General features: G+C 35.2%; 2 protein-coding genes across 10 annotated transcripts; both read right to left on the reverse strand.

The window, feature by feature from the left end:
- Nucleotides 1–295: 295 nt before the first annotated feature.
- On the reverse strand, nt 296–5,830 carry LOC105800601 (uncharacterized). Its single transcript, XM_012631818.2, has 6 exons — nt 5,615–5,830; nt 4,204–4,396; nt 4,052–4,128; nt 1,971–3,896; nt 1,719–1,887; nt 296–1,222 (listed from the first exon to the last, which is right to left on the reverse strand). Exons 2-6 carry the CDS (start codon nt 4,283–4,285, stop codon nt 600–602), a joined length of 2,877 nt encoding a protein of 958 aa, XP_012487272.1. The 5' UTR covers nt 4,286–4,396; nt 5,615–5,830; the 3' UTR covers nt 296–599.
- A 4,436-nt stretch (nt 5,831–10,266) lies between these two features.
- On the reverse strand, nt 10,267–12,853 carry LOC105800632 (uncharacterized). Of its 9 annotated transcripts, none has more exons than XM_052633158.1 (6): nt 12,694–12,853; nt 12,320–12,583; nt 11,922–12,081; nt 11,606–11,701; nt 10,907–10,989; nt 10,267–10,459 (listed from the first exon to the last, which is right to left on the reverse strand). In XM_052633158.1, exons 1-5 carry the CDS (start codon nt 12,784–12,786, stop codon nt 10,916–10,918), a joined length of 687 nt encoding a protein of 228 aa, XP_052489118.1. In that variant the 5' UTR covers nt 12,787–12,853; the 3' UTR covers nt 10,267–10,459; nt 10,907–10,915. The 9 variants fall into 9 exon arrangements, with proteins under 9 accessions (XP_052489118.1, XP_052489122.1, XP_052489119.1 ...); XM_052633162.1 differs by having other exon boundaries at nt 10,907–10,993; XM_052633159.1 differs by lacking the exon at nt 10,267–10,459 and adding an exon at nt 10,506–10,674.
- Nucleotides 12,854–22,066: the final 9,213 nt, after the last annotated feature.

Raw genomic sequence — 22,066 nt, forward strand, 5'->3', positions numbered from 1 at the left:
AACGAAAGAAATTAAGATAATTAAGGATAAAATGCCATTAAAGAGAATTGAAATGATGGCAACGAAGGCATGATATTAATTAAAATCTTTTAAAATATATAAAAGGTGACATATGTAATGGATCATAATATAATTTTTTATACGAAAGTCACAAACTCACACATGCACCTATTGAAATTATCAAATATGATGAATATCCTTAATTAATAAATCAAATATAAAAATTCAATTCATAATATACACCAAAACATTGTATGATGAAAATAACTCACTTGGGACCAGAGTTGAGCAAGTATTAAACAACTGGATCAACAGCCACAAATATGCATTTACTATTGTTGTTATTATTATTTTGCGGTTACAAACATCAGAGAATAAGATTAGAGCAAAAAATCCCAAATAAATAACAAATACATTTTATAAAGAAAATTTTATTATGTATAAACCTCATCAACTTAACCTCTCTCTATCTCACAAACTCTGCAAATAATATGTACATGGATAGTCAAAATCTCCCATCAATAATTACCTCTCTCTATATGTATATGCACACCATCTTTCTGTCTCCCTAGTTACATCTAACATGCTGCCTATAACACTCATGAATGCATGTCCTTCACAATTTCCTCAACCAGATCTCCAACAATGTGCCATTCCACCTCTCTTCCCAAAACATTAGTTTCGTCGTCCATCAAGCCGGCCCAAGGGGTGGATCCTAGATCTCTGGCCACCATATGATCAACCGAGTAGTTGGATCTATCATTTGGAGGATGTAAATTAATATGGACAATTTCCCACACAGAATTTATTAACTTCCTTCCATGTGGAGGTGTCAATATGGAGGAACCAAGAAGCTTTCTCCTGAACCTACACATGGTCACTGGTGGCCCAAGTATGGTTGAAAGTGCTTCATTTGACAAATCAAGTAATACTTTGTGATCTACCTTCTTATCATTTTCCTTGATCAATTTGCTATGATATTCTTCTACTTGTTCAAAGATAGAGTTGCCGATAGGCTTTGCTAATGGATCCCACCTAGATAAGGATTTATCGTATGATCCATCGTACAAACCAGAAGCAACGAGCAGATCTCTTATGTATCCTCGGGTATGGTCCTCTAAATTCACCATTTCAGATTCAATAGGTTCCTGTTCAACTGTTATGTGGTCTGCTCCATCAGACTCTAGTTCATTCAGTTGCCTCCCCTGCTCTGATTGATGACCTATAATAAAAAGACTGTCATATAAGGATTTGAAAAACTAAGTTGCAATAACATCAAGTGCCAACAAATAGTTGGTCGTTATGCAGACAGTAGCAACATTGTACATGTACATGTATACTATAATATAACAGAGACAAACATGGTATCACTTTATGCATCAAATATAGTTGTTTCCCCTACAGGTGAAAATGCTTTTATACAGTTATTTACATCTTTTAACTGTTGAACTTTCATGTGCAAAATAGATGAGTAGATTAGAAATTTATTAAGATGGTTTCTGCCCAAGCCAAGTTACAATTTGGCCAAAAATACTAGTAAATTTTGCCAATAATCCCAAAGGAAATGAGAGCAATGCTGTTGACTCTTGAAACTAAGGATATGATTGTTGACACAGACAAGGAAGATTAATAAAGAAAGCTATGCATACTCCATAGTATATAGCATGATCACATTACTACGATTACATGCTTTATGTATGAAAGGGAAAGTTGCATACCATTCAAATTAGAACTGGTCTCATTGAAAACCTGCGGTACAACATTATCTTCTCCCAAAGTCACATCTGGTGTTGATATTGGGCTGAGATAATCCACCTCCCTCCAAAATTCTTCATGCGTGCTGCTGCAAAAAGATGCTGGGCTAGGAGGCACCTCCGTAGAATTCTCCTAAGACCACAACATAAACCATCAGAAATGGAAAGTTTATCTAAAGATTCTCTTAATTTATAAACAAGAATAAGTGCTCTTACATGCCTCTCGCCAATGTTCATAATAACTGTTGGTCCACTGAAGACATCTTTTGCAAGATCACTATTGGCATTATATGACCCCACCACCGATTGAAACTTCTTGCCAAATAGCCTCCGTCTAAGCGTTAAACTATATTTAATATTGGAAACTTTTTCTTTCAAGTTGAACTTCTCTTTCTTCCTTCTTCTAATGTCTACTGATGCATTTTCATTGCCTTCATGCTTCCTCCTGATCTGCGCACCTGTTAATATATGGCAATCCTCTAAAAGCAACTTCCTGAATGATGTTCCTGAGACGGGGGCTGACAAGGACCTAATGAGATTTCTTGGGGACAGTTCCCTGTTTAGAAGCCCAACATCATCTCCATGCCTGAAAGAACTGGTTTGCATTTCTTGTCCATGTTTAACAATTTCCTGGTAGCTCTGCTCATTTCCAGACTTTGACATATACTGCATTCTTCCCAGCCTGTCCCTTCCATTATCAAAAGTGGATGTAGTGGAGACGACTATTGGTACATCAATATCATCCCCATGCCTGAAAGAACTGGTTTGCATTTCTTGTCCATGTTTAACACTTTCCCGGTAGCTCTGCTCATTTCCAGACTTTGACATATATTGCCTGAAAGAACTGGTTTGGATTTCTTGTCCATGTTTAACACTTTCCCGGTAGCTCTGCTCAATTCCAGACTTTGACATATATTGCATTCTTCCCAGCCTGTCCCTTCCATTATCAAAAGCAGGTGTAGTGGAGACGACTATTGGTACATCAAACGGAGTTTCTTGCTTATGCACATTCCTTAGTCTCTCTGACAATAATCTTCTTGTATCTTTGCTAATGAACTCAGGAGAACCTGGTCCATTGAACTGAACTTCACTTCTATATGATCTTGTTGATTCTGATCGAAATAAATTCCTTCCAATATCCCTACTGACGTTTTCTCTGACCTGATTTGCTATATGCTTAGCAATCTGTTTTGGATCAGATGATGGCTTTTCACTGAAAGGTGTCTCAGTTCCACTTCCTCTGATCACAGAACTCTTTTTTATATTGAGGCATTTACCTTGTAGTTCCAATTTAAGTCGTTCCCTAACCTCCTCAAGAAAATCCTCCATACTAGTTCTCTCCTGGAAAGTGCCAGAGGAAGAGGTACATGATTCTTCATGGTCACTAATACTATCAGGACCAGGCTTCAAGATCACTATTCTTGTAGGAATAGCATCTAGTTTCCCATTATGATCTATCATGGAAGGTAACCGAAAATCCTTGTTCATGCTTCGTCTTCTTGATTCATTTTTCTCAGCTGTAAAGAGTTCTGATTTATGCCTGCGATGATGCAAACCACTTTCTTTTATTGCAAACCTCTTGGATTCCAGAGGCTTTTCATGCATTGCTTGTACTGAATCATCATAAAGTGCCATCTTTTCCATGTTCAGTTTCTCTTGAGCAAGTTTATGTGTAAAAATGCTTCCAACATCAACTAACTTTGAACATTCCCTAAGCCTGGCCACTTGCCATGCCTCAAATTCTTTCTTAAACTTTTGCAATTCTTCCTCCTGAGGATGTTCACGAGGCCTAGGCTTTCCATACCTATGGTCGGTGTTCCATCTCTCAGCATCTCTAACTCTTTTACCGTAAATAGAGTCAACTTCCCTTTGCTTTGAGTAATTCAAGTTAGATCCCTTGACACATTTCTCCCTTCCAGAAAACTTGACTCGCTGGTCATCACTCTTTTTCACAACTGGTTGAACTACAGATTTTGTATCTACTGGCAACGGATCTATCCCCATCAATTTGGCAACAATACTGGGTGCATTCTGTCCGGTGTTAGATTGTTTGGACATCTCCTCACATATCAAATTCTTCATTGAAGCCTCAGTTTGATAAAAGTTTCTTGCTGCCCAGTCTTCTTCCACTTGATAAGAGCCCTGAGATTCCGTATAAATGTTAAAAAGTTAACTCCTTGACAATCCACTCTTAGGACAACCCAGACCACAGTCATGCAACACAAAGAACATAGTCTCAAATGTAAAAAAGAACCAATAAAAAAGCTATACTCTATAGAAATCAAGGAAAAAATTACTGGCAGATCTCCCGCAGAATAGTAGCTTTGAGAAGTGTCTAATTTCAGCTCCATGCTATTTCGCGGAGCTTCCAGACCTGCATAGTAGCAAATCAACCACATTACTGTATTACTTCATAGAAAAAGCAATAAGAAATAATAATTACACTTACCATCAACATTTTTCGTTTTTGCAAGTATTTTTCTGGCCATGCTGTCTTGATGGAAATCAAAAAGATGAAATATGCCTCCCATGCAGCCACTGGATCTACCAAATCATTTTGTTAACAGAGAATCTACTTTTTATCACTCCAAAAATCAGTCTTCTCCTTACGCTTAAGAAAACCACACGCTTGCCTTTATCTCCTGTAAAGCCACAAATGAAACAACATATTTGATTATCTTATTCTAAGGAACAAAATGCATATCACCAATACGATGAACTGACTAAGGCCTCAGCATGGCCTCTTCTTTTTGCTTTACAATGAGCATTGAAAAGTATTCTGTTTTTCACTGAACCAAATATACTTTTGATCAACATAAGACTTCAGTGTCCAGATATCTTCACAGGCACTGACAAACAAATAAAGCTGTACGTTGTAAGATAAGAGACACAATCGGCATTGTTGACATCATACATTGAAATTAGTTATTACAGAGATGAGCTTCTATTGGATTATAAAAGTGAACAAAAACAAGCAATAGAAGGGTTATAAGTGCTTCAAGGTGCAAAACTCCAACTGGGAAAACTTTTGGCTCCTCCTAAGCTGCATTTTTTAGAATATATTGTGATTCTAATCAAACTTTGCACTTTCAACACCACTATTTACTTCATCAGTAGATCACTGTTGATGTGCACCTTAAAACCTTATGCAAACGCTTTAGACGTCAAGTAGTGTGAGTTTCCTCGATTATGTTTAAAAGCAAGTGAATTTAAACCCTTTTTGAAACTCTTATCCAACTTATTCATTGTAGCAATTTCACAAACATGCAAAATGGGAACTGAGTGAATGAAATGTGCAGGAATCAAATCATAGACAACTCCCAAATCCGTGTGGGAAAGTTGTACAGCAAAAAATCAAAAGCAAAAGGATGAGAAGTAAAGGAACTGAAAGAAAACGGGTAAGAGGAATGAGTACAATTTATCTGAAATTGTGCTGACAGCACCATATGGAAATTTTCTTCAATTTTCAAGTTTTAAAAGAATATCCCAAGTTTTCCAAGCCAATCAATATCCATCCTGTAATAAAGTCTAGTTTAACATAAACGATTATGATGATCTAAGCAACAGAAACACCGAAATTCAAAAAAGAATCTTTTTTTTTCTTTCTTTTTGAGTTGGAGAATATAGGAAGTTGATAATTTTTAGACTCAATGCTCTGTTAAAAGAATAGTTAACTCAATCAAACAAGGAAAACAAAGGTTGAAAACTTCCAAAATTTTAAGCTTTGCCAATTGTTTAAGACCCCATAAAGCTAAAACTGGAACAGGGTTTTCAATTCATTCCAAGCTTCCAATTTTTTATTGACTTTAGAAGCATCTGAAGCAAAAGAAACAGAAATAATAACAAAAAAGAAAACATACCCTTTGTTTTAGAGAGAAAAATGAAGAATGAGAGAGCCAACAAATGAAGAAAGGTTGCTGAATGCTAAGGAAGAACTGGAGAAATATAAAAGAGACATTATCATGGACATGGTGTCGGTTTAAAGATGCAGATGATAATGAACAGGAAAGCTACACAGACATATAGAATTGAATAAAAGTGGGAACTCTAAGCTAAGATCTGTATGATGAAAAAGGCTCATGGCTTAATAATAATTTATTAATTATAAATGATACAGGAAAAAGTTGTGCCTTTTTAGTTACCAATAGGAAGGAAGTCTCTCAAGTGAATGAATGAATAAATAAATATAAACTTCAGGGAAAAGATTCTAAATTTGGGTAAAACTTAAAAAGTTATCCAAGAATAACCAGAAGATTAATAGTTGGAACTTGGAAGGGATTTGGTTTAATTTGTAAATGGTGAGTGAGGGACCATTGCCTATCACATCATTCATTTATTTTTCCGCAAGTCATAATCACTCCCACAGAACAAAATGATATTCCAAATGGCTAAACTATATATCCTCTCAACAACAAAAACAAATATGAAGCTTCCTTTTCCTTTTCCAGCATTAAGAAAACATGGTGTTCCAAAGATGGTCATTTTCAATGAATTAGATGCAAACTCCATCATCATCTTAGAATTAAATTAAAGAAAGCTTGAATGATAATAATGGTAGCAAAGCAAAGTACGAATAATATTTACATATATTGATTCATTCAAAATATATTATAGACAAGCATATAAGTATGAATAAGAATCAGACAAGAAATAGAGTAGACTTCAATCAAATCAGATTTTGCAGTCCCCAACAGTTGTTCATATATGTGATGTTATGTTATTACTCCAATTGGCACCATTTTGTAAGCGACTGAGTAACTCATTCTCTGGCACTGCAGTGCACATTAAACATATAATATTTTTGTCCAGATTTTGTGCGGCTCCTTTTTTTCATTTTTAGATTCAATAGTTCAATTCTGTGGGGAAGAGGGTTTGTTTTATTTTATTGGATAAACTACATCAGCATTCACCAACTATTAATAATTTTTTTATTCAATTATGAAAAGTTATAAAATAGTTCTTCAACTATTTAATTTCGTCATTTTTCTAATGGTAACTTTTAAAATTAACATAATAGTAATTTTAATCCTCAATATTTATAAATTATGTCAATTTACTCTTGATTTTAAAAATTTAACTCTCAACATTTACACATTGTGTATTTTGATTTCTTTTGTTGCTTTTCTTTGCGGTATTGAGGGTTTATTTTAAAAGAATGAGAAAAGATTAAAATTATTATATTGTATTTTTGGGTGTTTCCATATTTTTGTATATTTTAATCAAATTTAGCTAATAAATTTATATTTTTAGCTTTTTAAGTGAAAGGATCACAAAGAAAAGTAAAACTGAAAAAAAACTAAATCACACAATGTGTAAATGTTGAGGTTAGATTTTTAGAAGACTAAATTGACACAATGTATAAATGTTGAGGTTAAAGTTACTATTATGCCAATTTTAAAAGTTTCCTACCAAAATGACAAATTTGAATAATTAGATAACCATTTTGTAAGCTTTCATAATTGGGTGACCATTTTATAACTTTTGATAATTGGATGAGAAAAATAATTATTAATAATTGAGTAACTAACAGTATAATTTCCCCTATTTTATTGTATAGTCATTCATGGTTAATATGCATTTCTTCATCATCATCATGTGCAGGTGAGCTCCCTTTTTCTGACTTTGACCATTATTTCTTCTGACTTGAGAAATCATGGGAGTTTATGGGAAAATATTTTAGGGCTCCTTTGGATGCCAACACACTACAGTGCGTTGAATTTTTTCTCCTTTATTATTAACTTCACTGCACCACAGCTACAGCATTATCTGTTTGGATGAGTTGGCTTCCAGCATAGTGAGGAGTTTTTGCTGCACTGGACAGTCTTAAGCTGACTGGTGGTAAAAGCTCCAGTTAAGTGTAGTTGGGGCAGTAGACATTTTTAGAAGACAATAATACTCATACTTTAATTTATTATTTTACCATTTTATTCTTAAATGTTAAACTAATTTCTTTCCCAATCTTATTTGTTTTCAGATTTGGGAATAAAACACAGTTTCTAATATTTACCATTGTTATAAAAAAATATTTAACTATAAAAAATTAAAAATAATTATCATTTTATCTAATAAATAATTTAAATTAATTATATAATTCATTAAAATATTGGAAGATACATTTTAATATTTTATTAAATGAATTTATAAATTCACATATTTTAATAATTTTTAAAAAGTAAAATAATTTAAAAAACTTCTATTATATATCAATTCTAATCTGATGTCCTTAATAGTCATTTTTTATTTTCATCTCACCGCTACAGCTGCGTTTGAATCCAAACACACACTCCACCATTGTTTCTAATCTCACTGCTACAGTAACTAATCTCACCGCCACTGCTGTTTTTAACCTCACCGAGGTAAACACACCGCCCATCCAAACTAGCCCTTAGTAAATAGCAGTGTGGTTGGTCAAGGCATCAGTGCGTGATTTGATTCAACAAGATTGTGCCTATTTGTGAGTAGGTGAATTTTAACCACAACAATACCATCCTTTGATGTATCAAAGGTGTAAGGAAATAAATCTGTCTTTCGGCTACCTAAAATCATACAATCCTTGATTTCCTATAATATATAATTAATTACTCACGTCCTTCTTCATCATCCAAAACTCAAATTCTCAATCAAATCATCTCTTCTAAAAATTATATAAATTTATAAAAATTACAAAAAAATCATTAAAACTTGAAATGGACCGATTAGACTAAAATTGACAAGGGTATGGTTCGGAGAATGACATTAAACCAATTGACTTGAGAATCAGGTGGTTTAGTTGAACCGATTTTTTACTTTTTAAAATATTGTTATTAAACCAAAATTTCATTATCCAACTATTAAGATATGTCAGAATGAAATATTCTAACCAATGTTTTCAAAACCGAACAAGTGGTTGAACCAATTAAATAACTAATTTACCAGTTTAATTGAATAAAACATTAAAAATTAAAAAAAATCAGTTTAAGCGTTAGGTTCCTAGGTCAACCGGTCTAATGGCTTTCTTCGGATCAATACCCTTGATGATTTTAGTCTAATCAGTCCAACTGACTAATTCAGTCCAGTTTAAGTTTTTATGATTTTTTTTATAATTTTTATAAATTTATATTAATTTTAATACTTTAAATACTTTTTATAATTTTTATGATTTTTATAGAATTTTAATACGATTTTATAAAATTTTAAATATATTTTACTAATTTATAATTTTATAATTTATTAGATTTTTATGTTTTAGAATTTTAAGTTTATATCAATTTTCATATTCTTTTAATATATTTATTTTTAATTTTTTTAATTTTATAGAAAAATATTATATTAAACCAAAAGCTATCACGTGCCACCATATAATTGCTCCTTTATTTTAACAAAATTATTAACGGAAAAAATTAATTAATCATTTTAATTAACGAAAAATTTTTAATTGGATGGTACTTGATTAAATTTTTGCATTTTCTTGAGATTTTTTTTCTCACATATAAGCCTAAATTCAGTAAGGATATTGGAAATGGAGAATGAAGTGTGAGTTTGTTTGTGGGAAGTTATATGTGAAAAGCGTCCACAAAAAAGAAAAGGAAAAAAGTACACGCATAAAGCTTACAACTCAGGAAGGCGATGGAATGAAAGTTGTGGGGGCAGTTTTGTAGTGAAAAAGCAACTCGGACCCTTCTCTGATGATGCACAGAGCGTCTGTCAGCCCTATGCCCTATGCCCATCATAATCTAATGAGATGATAAAAATGTGCCTCTATTTCTATTATAGCATTGATGAGAGCAACTTGTGGGTTGGGGGACCAACGGCTTTGGCCAAACATTGCTTATTCAACCCATGGCGGCGGGCTACAAGTGTTTTTGGTTGGAAAATGGTACATTATTATGGTATATGTTGCTGGGATTAGAAGTTTTCTGGGTGGGTGATGAGTTGGTGTTTTTTTTTCCAACTTTCCAAGTTCATCTACATATGTTTGATTCAAGATTTTATCAACTCTGTTAGTTTCACTCGGAAGAACAAGATTGTCATTGTTAGATTCAACACATCAATTTGTAAAAGATTAATCCAACGATGCACCTTACGTGTGTGATATTTGCATTTAATCCAGTGTTTTTCTCCGGAGATATACTTTCGATATGACTTTACTTGCAATTTATATGATTAAATTTTGGAGAGCTTAATAAAAATTTTAAAATGAAAATATTTTTAAAAATATTAAGGGATCTAATTAAAATTTTAAAACTTCTGAGAAATTAATGAGAATTTCCAAAAATTTTAAAAACTTTTAAGTAAAATTTTCAAAAAAGAAATAACGTATAGGCATCCACTTGAAATTTTTTAAAAGCTTCAAGAGAAATGAAATTTTCCAAATATTTGAGAGGTGTAATCAAAATTTTGAGGCCTCCGCTACGATCAGCCTCTGGTTTCCTGTGATATATGTATTACTTTTGGACCAACGTTCTTTTGTATTAGGCCGTTATAACTTTTGTTTCTTTGATGGTGAAAGTTTTACGTATTAATCAAGTTTCAATTTCCGAAAAAAAAATGCTGTTGGGGTTGGGAAGCTTGTACGTATATATTATGAAATTGTGGACCAACGCCTGTGTGCTTGGACTTGGGCTTGAACGCCAGTTTTCAAGACCCAATACCAGAATCTAGCAGACACACCTAAGTTTGATTGTTTCCATGGCCTAATCCATACTTATTTGGGATAACTATGAACCCTGCATAATCAATCAAATGAACAAAATAAAAGAAAGAGCAGCAAGATGAGAACTCCGGTGCTGTTGATCGAATAAAGTATAACTACAAATACAGGTTTTTTCTGCAGGCATCCTGAATGTGTTTGATTTAGTTAGTCTGCCACAATGAGTACGGCCATGACTCAGCTTCATAGGCTTCAACTATTCTTTGAAAGTAGTTCATGAATTCGCATTTACTTTCTTCAATAACAGCACCAAAGAGTAAAGATCAAAAAAGAAATTTAAAAAAGTTTTAGTCATATGTCATGCCATAGATCTTTGATTATATGATAGATAAACACCACAAAAAGTGCTTTTTAGTTCATTTTCCTAGCATCACAAATAAATTGGTCTGGAAATTTTAGACAGATGACTTGTGATAATATTGTTTTAGAACATACTCTAATTTTTCCTAGACAGAATGCATACCAGTTTAGGCTAAAATGGCAGAAAGCAAGCTTCAAGATTACTTGAGAAAGTTGCAGGCACCATTTTTGTATGCTTCTCTACTTCTTCCTTGTATTCATGCAAAGATTGTTAGATTGCATGAAAAAAAAAATCCCATAGTTTACCATATAGCGTTAAGCCATACCATCAAATAAGTTTACCATATAGCATACTCCCCCTTCTTATTGGTGCATTTTATTCGTCTTAATTCATACATACAATTAAAACTTGCATTAATGTATATCTACTCAGTTTCCTTTCAATTTTCCAAGGCGAACACAGCAACTAAAAATGTGTTGAAAAGCATTACAGCCACATTCTCAGACAACAAAATTGTCATCAAATATGTTGGCTGGTTGAAAATATATTCTATGATACAGCTAGGAGACCATAGGGAACCGCAAAACATAAAGAAATCAGCAGATAGGAAAAATATATATTAACCCACTGCAAGCATATACAAAATGTGAGAACAAAGATAAACCGCAAAATATAAAGAAATCAGCAGATAGGAGAAATATATCTTAAGCCACTGCAAGCATATACAAAATGTGAGAACAAAGATAAACCAGGAGTGCAATACATGACATACCATCCATCACTCGTAGGGTGAACCAGATTCATCATTCGACAAGTTTTAACCTATAGCCTAGTCCAGTATCTAAGGTTTAAGAAGCATACCTGCCAACTGAGGGTAGATTCTATCTTTCATCGCATCCCTGTTGCTTTTATCCAAAGTAAAAATGGTTGCACCTGGATGATTCTTCAACCTTACAACTGCACAAATTCACACACAGCCCAGCAAATTTAGTTATAAAGGGCAAAAGGATTTGCATTTCAGAAGCAAAGTCTAGGAGATACTTTAAAGAATAATAATAGTCCAGGTCTTCCATGGTTTCAAATTAAACCAAATGGGAACATGATTAAAAAGAAGGATCTGCACGATCACTACATTCTCTTAACAAAAGAAAATATGAACCCCTAGAGAAAATTTTACCTGCAGGTATATCTTTGCCAAATTTTGGTATGGGGGCAGTGGCGAGAAGAGGAATATTGGATTGAAGAATATTTAGAATGGCTGGAAAGAAGTACGAACTGAACAACTCCATTTTACCAACTTCATCAACAATGAAGAGACCAGTTTCTTCTCTGATCTGCTAACAGATAGCAGAATATAGCCTTCAACAATAACCTTTATATACACAAATGAAATGAGAATGCCATGCTCAACTTAAACAGTTAATGCCAAGTTCCTAACCCAACAGATTAGACCCTATAACTAATAGTAGCACATTACAGTTCTAATTTGGTGTAATAAAGATGATAAAATTTCTTGGGTATGGGGCATAAATGACAAAAACCCTCAAAGCATCCAGAAAGAAGAGCTTATGTTACCTTCAATTCAGGCAATACCAATGATTCAAACGATGCAATATCCACTTTATATTTCCCAACAGCAGGCCATTGTCGAGATTCCGGGCTGGAAATAGTGGAGCTGGCGAGGCGAGCTCTGCGACCATCCAAGGTGACCACTTCAAACCCAACCCTCTCACCGCCCTGTCTAATCTCTTGAGAGTAGAAACCCTGAAGCATGATGTTGGGGTTAGAGAGCTTCAGATTCTCGCATATTCTCATAATCAGAGTGGTTTTACCCACACCCTGCACATTTAGTAATCCCATTTCAAATTTCTCAAGATTGCCAAATGGAAACTCATTCTTAATTTTTATTTTTCAGTAACAGTAAAAGAAATAGCAATCGCAATACTTACAGGAGGGCCGGTGACGAGGATGCATTTTCCGACACCTGCCATTGTCCCACTCTCAACGGAACCGTGAGCGGCAGATACAGAACCCAACTCCATTGCTATTGTTATTGGTATATACTAATGGAGTAAAACAGTTTCTGGTTCAAGTCATGGACTAACTCGTAAAATTATTAATCAATTTGTTGGGCCACGGTCCATGGGCCGAATGCCCGGGCCACGCTCAGAAATTCTAGAGTTTGATCAGTCCCCATCTTTCCGTTCCTTCCGTTTATTTATTTGAATTAAAGTTGTTCATGGCCGGTGACCCAGTCCGGCTCAAAAGCTCGCTTAAAATTTAGGTGGATGTGGGTAAAAATATAAATTTAAAAAATAGGCTTAAGAAAAAAATAATATCCGTTTAGAAATGGGCCAAGCCTCGGGTAAAGTTTTGACCCGAGCTTGACCTGGCTCAATCCTAATTTGCAATAAAAAAATCATGTTGTTTTCCCACTTTTTACCACTGTTTTGCTACCATTTCACCATTATGTTGCTACTATTTTGTTGTTAATTTTGTTATTATTTTAGAGGTATTTGATTGTTAAGTTGCACTTATATTAATGTTACTTAAGGATAAAGAATTTTTTAAATTTATTTTCAATTTTGTTGAGAAACATTTATTTTAATATTTTTAATATATTTGGTGTATTATATATTTTTACAATTTTATATAAAAAATAACAAAACTAATACGACTGGGCCGAGCTCAGGTTTTAGCATTTTTTTATCTAGACTGAGCTTGAGAAAAAAATTTAGGCTCATTTTTTGGGTTAGGTCAAGGCCTATCAATCGGGCCTAAAATTTTGTTAGGGTCCAGCCCTACTCATGGACAACTCTAATTTTAATCGAAAATCCGAAATACATTCTGTTGACACCATTTTTTGGATGAAAATAGGGTCGACTTGGGTTTTGAAAAATGAAACGGGAGTCGCCACCAATCCTTTTTTATGAGGTGTGATTGGATCACCTCGAAAAGTGGTTGTTTTTAATAAAGGGTTTGATTTTATTAAAACAACAAGTTTGATCCACGAAATTCAGAAAAAACAGGTTCGGGAGTCGGTTACGTACGAGGAAGGATTAGCACCCTCGATACGCCCAAAATTGGTACCTAGTTGATTACTTAATCTCTTAATGTCGAAAATTGAGAACTTTGGAGAATTTTAAAAATACGATCATTTTATTAAAACGTTGAAAATTTTCAAGAAAAAGGGGATATTTCATGTTATTCGAGAAAGAGAATCATATCTAGTAAGCTAAGACACAATGTCTCGAATTCCCGATACGCGAATAAAAAATGCTTATTTAAAAGATATTTAATTATCTTGGATTTAAAAAGGGATCACGACCAGTAAGTTAGGACACAATCCTTTTTTAATTCCCGATATTGTTTAAAACTTGAGTTTGAAAAAAAAAATTCGTGTAATAAAGTTTAAAAGAATATTCAATTGTTTAAATCAAATGAAGAAATCGCAACCCAATACGTTAGGGCACAATTTCTTAAAATATTAAATATTGAATATTGCATTTATTTCGAAAAATCTTCATCTCGAGAAAACAACGTGTCACATCCAATGCGTTAGGATACAACGTATTGAATTCTTGATAACGAGCTTTTTGTCATTTTTTAAAAGAGTAATCTCGATTATTTAGGTTCAACGAAGAAAATCGGAACCCAATACGTTAGGGCTCAATTCTCTCGAAGATCCCAAATGCCGAGTATTACTTACATTTTTAAAATTTTCCGTTTTTGATAAATCCGAGTAAAAGTAGGTGTAAAATAACAATAATGATGCAATGTAAATAAAATGAAACATATAAACAATAAACAATAAAAAATAATCATACGGGCAAAATAACAAATAATATGAAACTAAAGTAAGAAAATAAACAATAATAGACATATGAAAAAATGAACAAAATTAACACAATCATAAAAATACAAAAGATATATAAATACGTACATATATGTATAAAATTATGAAAATATGGAAAATATATGCATGTATACAATTTTGAAATTATTATACATGAAAAATTATGTAAGTATGTACATATGAAAATTAAAGTATATATATAGAGAGAGGTGCAGCTATATACATAAGATAATAAAAGATAAAAGATAAAATAAAATATGTGTATGCGTATATTAAAGTATAGAGCATAAATAATGTATATCTAGGTAAGTATATATATATATATATATATATATATATATATAACAAATCTAAAAACAGTATAAATAAGTAAATGACAATAATAATAAATACAACAACAACAACAACAACAACAACAACAACAATAATAATAATAATAATAATAATAATAATAATAATAATAATTAGTTGAATAATAATAAAAAAGGGACTAAATTGAAAACAAAACAAAACCACAGGGAAAAATCAGAAATGAAATGAAGTAAAAGATTAATCCGTGACGCGCTTGAAAGGAGAGGGACCGAGGTGAAAAATATCCCAATCCACCAAAACGTAGCACTTCGAGGGACTTAAATGAAATCAGAACAAAATTTTAGGGTAAAATTAAAAATAAAATAAACCTAACAAAACGGGACTAAATTATAAAATGGGAAAAATGCGGAAGGGCTTAAAGGGTAAATAGACCCTTAGCCTCAAAAACGCGCGGATCCTAGTTGGACGGGTCGGTCGCTCATGGTAGCATAAAAGCAGCGCCGCTTTTGGCTCGAGAGGCTTGCCCCAAAACGACGCCGCTTTAGGGGCCTATATAAACCAAGTTTTTCGGAAAAAAAATCATTTTGCTTTGTTGTTTCAAAAAAAAAGGTTTGAAGTTCTCTCCCCTCTCTCTCTGCACTCTCCGGGCATTGCCCAGAATCCGTGAAACCGCCATCGATCATTGCCGTCCAGCCCGCCGTCTTACCACCATACACGTGGTAGAAAAATTCAAAAAGGTATATTTTTTACTTTTTTTTGTGTTATATATATATTTATAATATGTATATTATTACAAATCGAAAGTAGAAAACGAAATAATAAATAAATGAAATTAGAAAACTAGGAAAACCTTTTCGCTTTCTACTTTTTTTCTTGGATTTTATTTCTCTTACTTTTGTAAAAAGGGAAGAAAAGTTCTTCCTTACAGATTCGGTTTTAACCAAAGAAAAGAAAAAGAAATAAAAGAAAACCCCCCCGATTCACTGATCAAGCCCCCTTTTTTTGTTTTAGATCTCGGTTTTTATAACCGAAATTTTCATGATTTATTTTCGCTTTTCTTCTTTCTGTTTTCTGTTTGCGTGTTTGTCTTCTTCTTGCAGATGATTTGATGGCGCAAGTGGGCGACGTGGGTCGTGCGGCGGTGGCAGAGCAAGTGGCCAACTTCGGCAGAGGCTAGGGACGGCGGCAGTACTAGGGTTTCAGAAAAGCTGAAACCCTAGTTTGACAAATTAGTTTTGGGCCTGTTGGGTATTTGGGCTTGGTTTAATTTGTTGGGTCTTGTAATGGGTAAATTTGGGCTGCCCCTCTTTACTCGTTGTCGTGTAACGAGAACAGAGCAAAGACCAAGAAAGACCAAATTTACCCGATCTCGCCGAGTTTGGACTTCTTTTGACGCTTCTCTTCAAGTAGCTTCACTCCAGTCCACTGTGCCTTGTTGCTTCAATCCATTCCACTGCACTAGAGAGAGATGCGTCTTGTAGCTTCAATCCATTCTGCTGCAACTTTAGGGGGACGAGATTTGTGGTTTTAGTCTGCTCCACATCTTTGATCTGCTCCACTACTGCTTAGGGGGACAAAATCCGCAATCTTCAATCTGCTCCTCCTTGAGAGATAAGATCTAAAATCTTCAATCTATTCCACTGCCAACCAGGGAGATAGAATTATCGACTTCAATGTATTCCACTGTAGTCACAGGGGGTAAAATCTGTCATCTTTGGTCTTCTCCTTTTTGGGAGATAAGATTTGAAATCTTTAATCTGCTTTGCTGCAAACTATGGTGTCTTAGATCTACTTCACTGTCAGTACAAGAAGGCAAGATCTGCTATCTTCAGTCTGCTCCGCTGTCAATGCAGGAAGGGAAGATCTGTTGTCTTCAACCAGCTCTGCTACAACCGAGAGAGGCAAGGTTTGTGTCTTCGATCTGCTTCGCTGTTAATGCAGGAAGACAAGATCTGTTTTCTTCAACAAGCTCCATCACAACCGAGAGAGGCAAGGTTTGTATCTTCGACCTGCTTCGCTGTCAATGCAGGAAGGCAAGATCTTTTGTCTTCAACCAGCTCCATCACAACCGAGAGAGACAAGGTTTGTGTCTTCGACCTGCTTCGCTGTCAATACAGGAAGGCAAGATCTTTTATCTTCAACCAGCTCCATCACAACCGAGAGAGGCAAGGTTTGTGTCTTCGACCTGCTTCGCTGTCAAAGTAGGAAGGGAAGATCTTTTGTCTTCAACCAGCTCCATCACAACCGAGAGAGGAAATGTTTGTTCTTCGACCTGCTTCGCTGTCAATACAGGAAGGCAAGATCTTTTATCTTCAACCAGCTCCATCACAACCGAGAGAGGCAAGGTTTGTGTCTTCGACCTGCTTCACTGTCACTGCAGGAAGGCAAGATCTTTTGTCTTCAACCAGCTCCATCATAACCGAGAGAGGCAAGGTTTGTGTCTTCGACCTGCTTCGCTATCAATGCAGGAAGGCAAGATCTTTTGTCTTCAACCAGCTCCATTACAACCGAGAGAGGTAAGGTTTGTGTCTTCGATCTGCTTCGCTGTCAATACAGGAAGGCAAGATCTTTTGTTTTCAACCAGCTCCATCACAACCGAGAGAGGCAAGGTTTGTGTCTTCAACCTGCTTCGCTGTCAATGCAGGAAGGCAAGATCTTTTGTCTTCAACCAACTCTATCACAACCGAGAGAGGCAAGGTTTGTGCTTCGACCTGCTTCGCTGTCAATGCAGGAAGGCAAGATCTTTTGTCTTCAACCAGCTCCATCACAACCGAGAGAGGCAAGGTTTGTGTCTTCGACCTACTTCGCTGTCAATGCAGGAAGGCAAAATCTTTTGTCTTCAACCAGCTCCATCACAACCGAGAGAGGCAAGGTTTGTGTCTTCGACCGCTTATTTGTCAATGCAGGAAGGCAAGATCTTTTGTCTTCAACCACTCCATCACAACCGAGAGAGGCAAGGTTTGTGTCTTCGACCGCTTCACTGCCAATGCGAAAGGCAAGATCTTTTGTCTTCAACCAGCTCCATCACAACCGAGAGAGGCAAGGTTTGTGTCTTCGACCTGCTTCGCTGTCAATACAGGAAGGCAAGATCTTTTGTCTTCAACCAGCTCCATCACAATCGAGAGATGCAAGGTTTGTGTCTTCGACCTGCTTCGCTGTCAATGCAGGAAGGGAAGATCTTTTGTCTTCAACCAGCTCCATCACAACCGAGAGAGGTAAGGTTTGTGTCTTCGACCTGCTTCGCTGTCAATGCAGGAAGGCAAGATCTTTTGTCTTCAACCAGCTCCATCACAACCGAGAGAGGCAACGTTTGTGTCTTCGATTTGCTTCGCTGTCAATGCAGGAATGCAAGATCTGTTGTCTTCACTGATCTGTTCTCTAGGGAACATGACCTGTATGTTCTATTTTATGAACTTATTTATGCCTAGTGATTAGGATGACATGATCAGGATGAATCAAATGCTCCTAACTAGATGTGTATGAATGCAAAATGTCATTAAAATGATTCATTAATGCTTAGGTTATCATCACGCAAAAGCATATTAAGGCTTTATCACTGACGTGCTACAACGCCTTCTTGCTCGGCAGGCGTATCCAAAGAAACACTTAATCTGATTGCCCCCTATTGTGAACGTCAAAGTTCAATCCACTGGATACAAAATTTGAACCATCTTTCTCCCGCTGTAACCCAAGGATAGAAAGATATGACTTTTCTCAATCTTCTCCTATCGTAATTCAAGGATACAAAATGTGAAGCTCTTTGGTCCTTTACCCTATTCCCAAGGTGTCATACCAAATACTCATGCACAATTGCAAAATTTTATTCTCCAAGAAAACCTTTACTTATCACTCGGTGATCATTACTTGTTTGTTCATTGAAGCTTTGTCACCAACACGGTATCTTGTCATTTTGCTTAATCAATGTTTGGACAACAAAATCTGAAAGGGTAGTCTTTAACTTAGACCCTTCCTTCTTAGATATTTCGCCCTTTAAACTTGGTGTTTTCTAAACAATAGTCCTGTTTCAGGTTCCTATATTATTTAGAAACTTCTAGAGTAATATGCAAAACTTCCATTGTGAAAGTGTTATTAGTCCATTAATCATTATTCTAATGCAACATGCTTGCAAAGAGAACATAACGATAGATAAAATAGAATTGATTTGAGAGCATAGCTCGAAATGAATGAATTATCAAGGGTAGCAAGAATAAAAGAGGAATTGATTGGAACACGTATCTTGAAAAAGAATGAAGTATTCCCAGAACAACAACAAATTCAATATATAAATAGTATGAAGGTTAGGTGCCCTAGATATCGCAGCTTGAACTTCTCTGTACAAACTTTCTGAAGACTTTCCTGAGTTTGACATGTGTTTAGGAGATCTACATGACTCTGTCGATGCCCCAAGACGTTGCCTTACCCTTTCAGGTATAGTAAGATCACCACATGCCCCGATCTGATCACTTCATACCCCATTCTGATCAATATTTGAGCTGCCATTCGGGTTTTCAACTCAAATCCCCTTTGGCCTAAGGTGCCCTTTGCGGGTTTTCCCTTTAGCCTCTCCATTTTTACTTTTTCATTTTTTTCATTTTTCATTTTTTTCATCATTTTTTTTGTTTGACTCAAAGTACCCTTTGCAGGTTCTCACCTTGGTCATTCCTTCTTCTTTAAACGAAGTGTTTCTCAATTGGATCCGAGTTTATAGGATTGGCAATCTCACTCAGGATCAGTGCTCCTCTAAAAATGGTCTTCTTTACACTATAGAGACATTCCTGGTTTGACATTCATTTCCCTTTAGAATCCTTTCATTAAGGAAGAATCTTTTTCAACATCCAGCCCTCTCGTGGAATTCTCTGAGACGAGCCTGTTTATTATGGGCTTATATTATTTATTTATGGTACATCCGACCCTGATGAATAGCTTCTAACCCTTTTCCTAGTGTCAACTGATCACATCGCGATAGGATCCCTCCAACAAGCAATGAGGGGATTTTAATAGGTAAAACTACCTCAATCCTGTAAACCAAAAAGAAAGGTGTTGCCCCAGTACAGATGTTTGATAAACAATGAGGACAAATGGTAATTTCTCATGCCAGTCCTTGTTCACCTCTAGGTAATTCGGTGACAAAACGTGGTGTCTGCTTCTGAATTGATTTCAGACCTCAGTTATCGTGCTATCATTTAAGTTCAATGCATTTTCCAATACCATCCTATCTGAAATTCTGTATCAGTATAGGATGACCTTGATCCATGAAGTAGCCTCTCAAAAAATGAAGCAATGCCCATTAGAAGTCTTCGATAATGGTGATGTCCATGCCCCTTTTTACTCAAAATTTGAGTCGCCCTTTTTCGGGTTTTCGACTCAGATCCACCTTTGGTCAAAGCGCCCTTTGGGTTTTCGCCTTGACCTCTCCTTTTTCTTTTCTTTTTCTTCTTTTTTCTTTTTCTTTTTTCCTATTTTGACTTTGATTTTTTTTGATTTTTGATTTTTTGATTTTTGATTTTTTGATTTTTTGATTTTTGATTTTTGATTTTTTGATTTTTTTGATTTTTTTGATTTTTTTGATTTTTTTGATTTTTTTTATTTTTGAGTCTGAACTCATGAATTAGGCAAGTCCTGGTCATGCTTTTCGACCAGAATCAATGTTATTCTAAAGTCTTCCACATAAGATCTTTCACTTTCATCTTGTATGTGAGAAACCTTCTTTGGTACCAGATTTCTTTCATAGAGCCCTTTTGGGACGAAACTACGACAGAAAAATTTGGATCTTCCTCTTTAATCAGGATAAAATCCAACAACATCTTGAAAGGATGGAGACTCAACTTCAAATGGGCAAAGCTATGCAGACTCAACGAGAGAGACATTGCCCCGGCAAAGAATTACATCGTTCGCACTGTAAATTTCTGATACCGTGCTGTTATACAGGTTTTATTATAAGAATCGAGGTATACCCTGGTATGATCATACAAAGACATCTTTGAACTCTAGAGGTAACTCAACAAGGTCTTGCTTCGTCTCTGTGGTTAGGTCAATTCTAGTCTTCACCAAGCTCACAATTTCTAATGATTCCTTGAGAGGTAGGATCTGTTTATCCTCTTGTTCTACCATCCTCAACAAGTCCGGAGATAGGCTACAATCTATGTCATCTTCAAAGTCGTGAGATCCCTCTAAACACATGTCTCACTCAAAAGGAGATTTTAAGTCTGTAGCAGTGTCATTCATGTCGTTGATATTCAGGGACCTATTGTAGGTACAAGAGAATATACAAAGAATGTATGAATTTAAGAATAATTATCTGCACAGTATGATTATGAATGAAAGAATGATTTGGATGAAAGAATAAAAGAATAATCATTCAAGAAATGAAAGAATATTGATTCAAAAGATCGCAAAGATGCATTCTATTGAAATAATGACGTTCAGACATGAGCCTATTTCACAAAAGACTTCTTGTTGCCTTTAGGCTAAAAGCAACAAGTGTGTTCTGAATATTACTCTAGGTAGGCTACAAAGATTTCTTCTACAGTCTGATTATTTAGAACACTCCCAAGTTTATAAGGGCGAATATCTAATGAGGTCCTTTTTCAGTTGTCTTCATGTATGACATTGATATGAACATTTTTTGACCCCTTCACAGAACTCTATCTTGCTGGACCTTAGCTTACCACTCTTGTATTTGCAGTTGTAGTTGGTCTTGCCTCCCCCTTTGGAATCGTTCAAGTTTTTTTAATCTTTGGTCCATGTTTTTCTTCGGGTACCACAAGAATGTTGATTTTCCAGATTAGCTGAAGTAATTTTACTCAATTAGGGTCTTTTAATGGTTGTTAATGCATATGATATCATGTAATGCAAATGCATGAATGCAAAAAGAGACGTCGATTCTTGGTTCAATTCTTATTAGAACAACTTTACTAGAAAACAAATCTCTTTACATAAAGTGGATATATATATACGGCCTTGCCCTTATATTCCAAAACAACGATCCTTTTCTTCATTCGTGCGTTAAGATGAATTTCACGAACTCTTCAAATGTGATGTCTCTTTTATCTCCTTTTTGCTTGATCCGGACCTCAGCTTATTGCTCGCTCATCCTCGTGATGCTCGTTGGCTCCTTTTTAGGAAAGTTCAGCGGTTCTTGAATAATCTTCGTC

This window comes from Gossypium raimondii, chromosome 7 (genome assembly GCF_025698545.1).
Source record: "Gossypium raimondii isolate GPD5lz chromosome 7, ASM2569854v1, whole genome shotgun sequence".
Taxonomy (NCBI): domain Eukaryota; kingdom Viridiplantae; phylum Streptophyta; class Magnoliopsida; order Malvales; family Malvaceae; genus Gossypium; species Gossypium raimondii.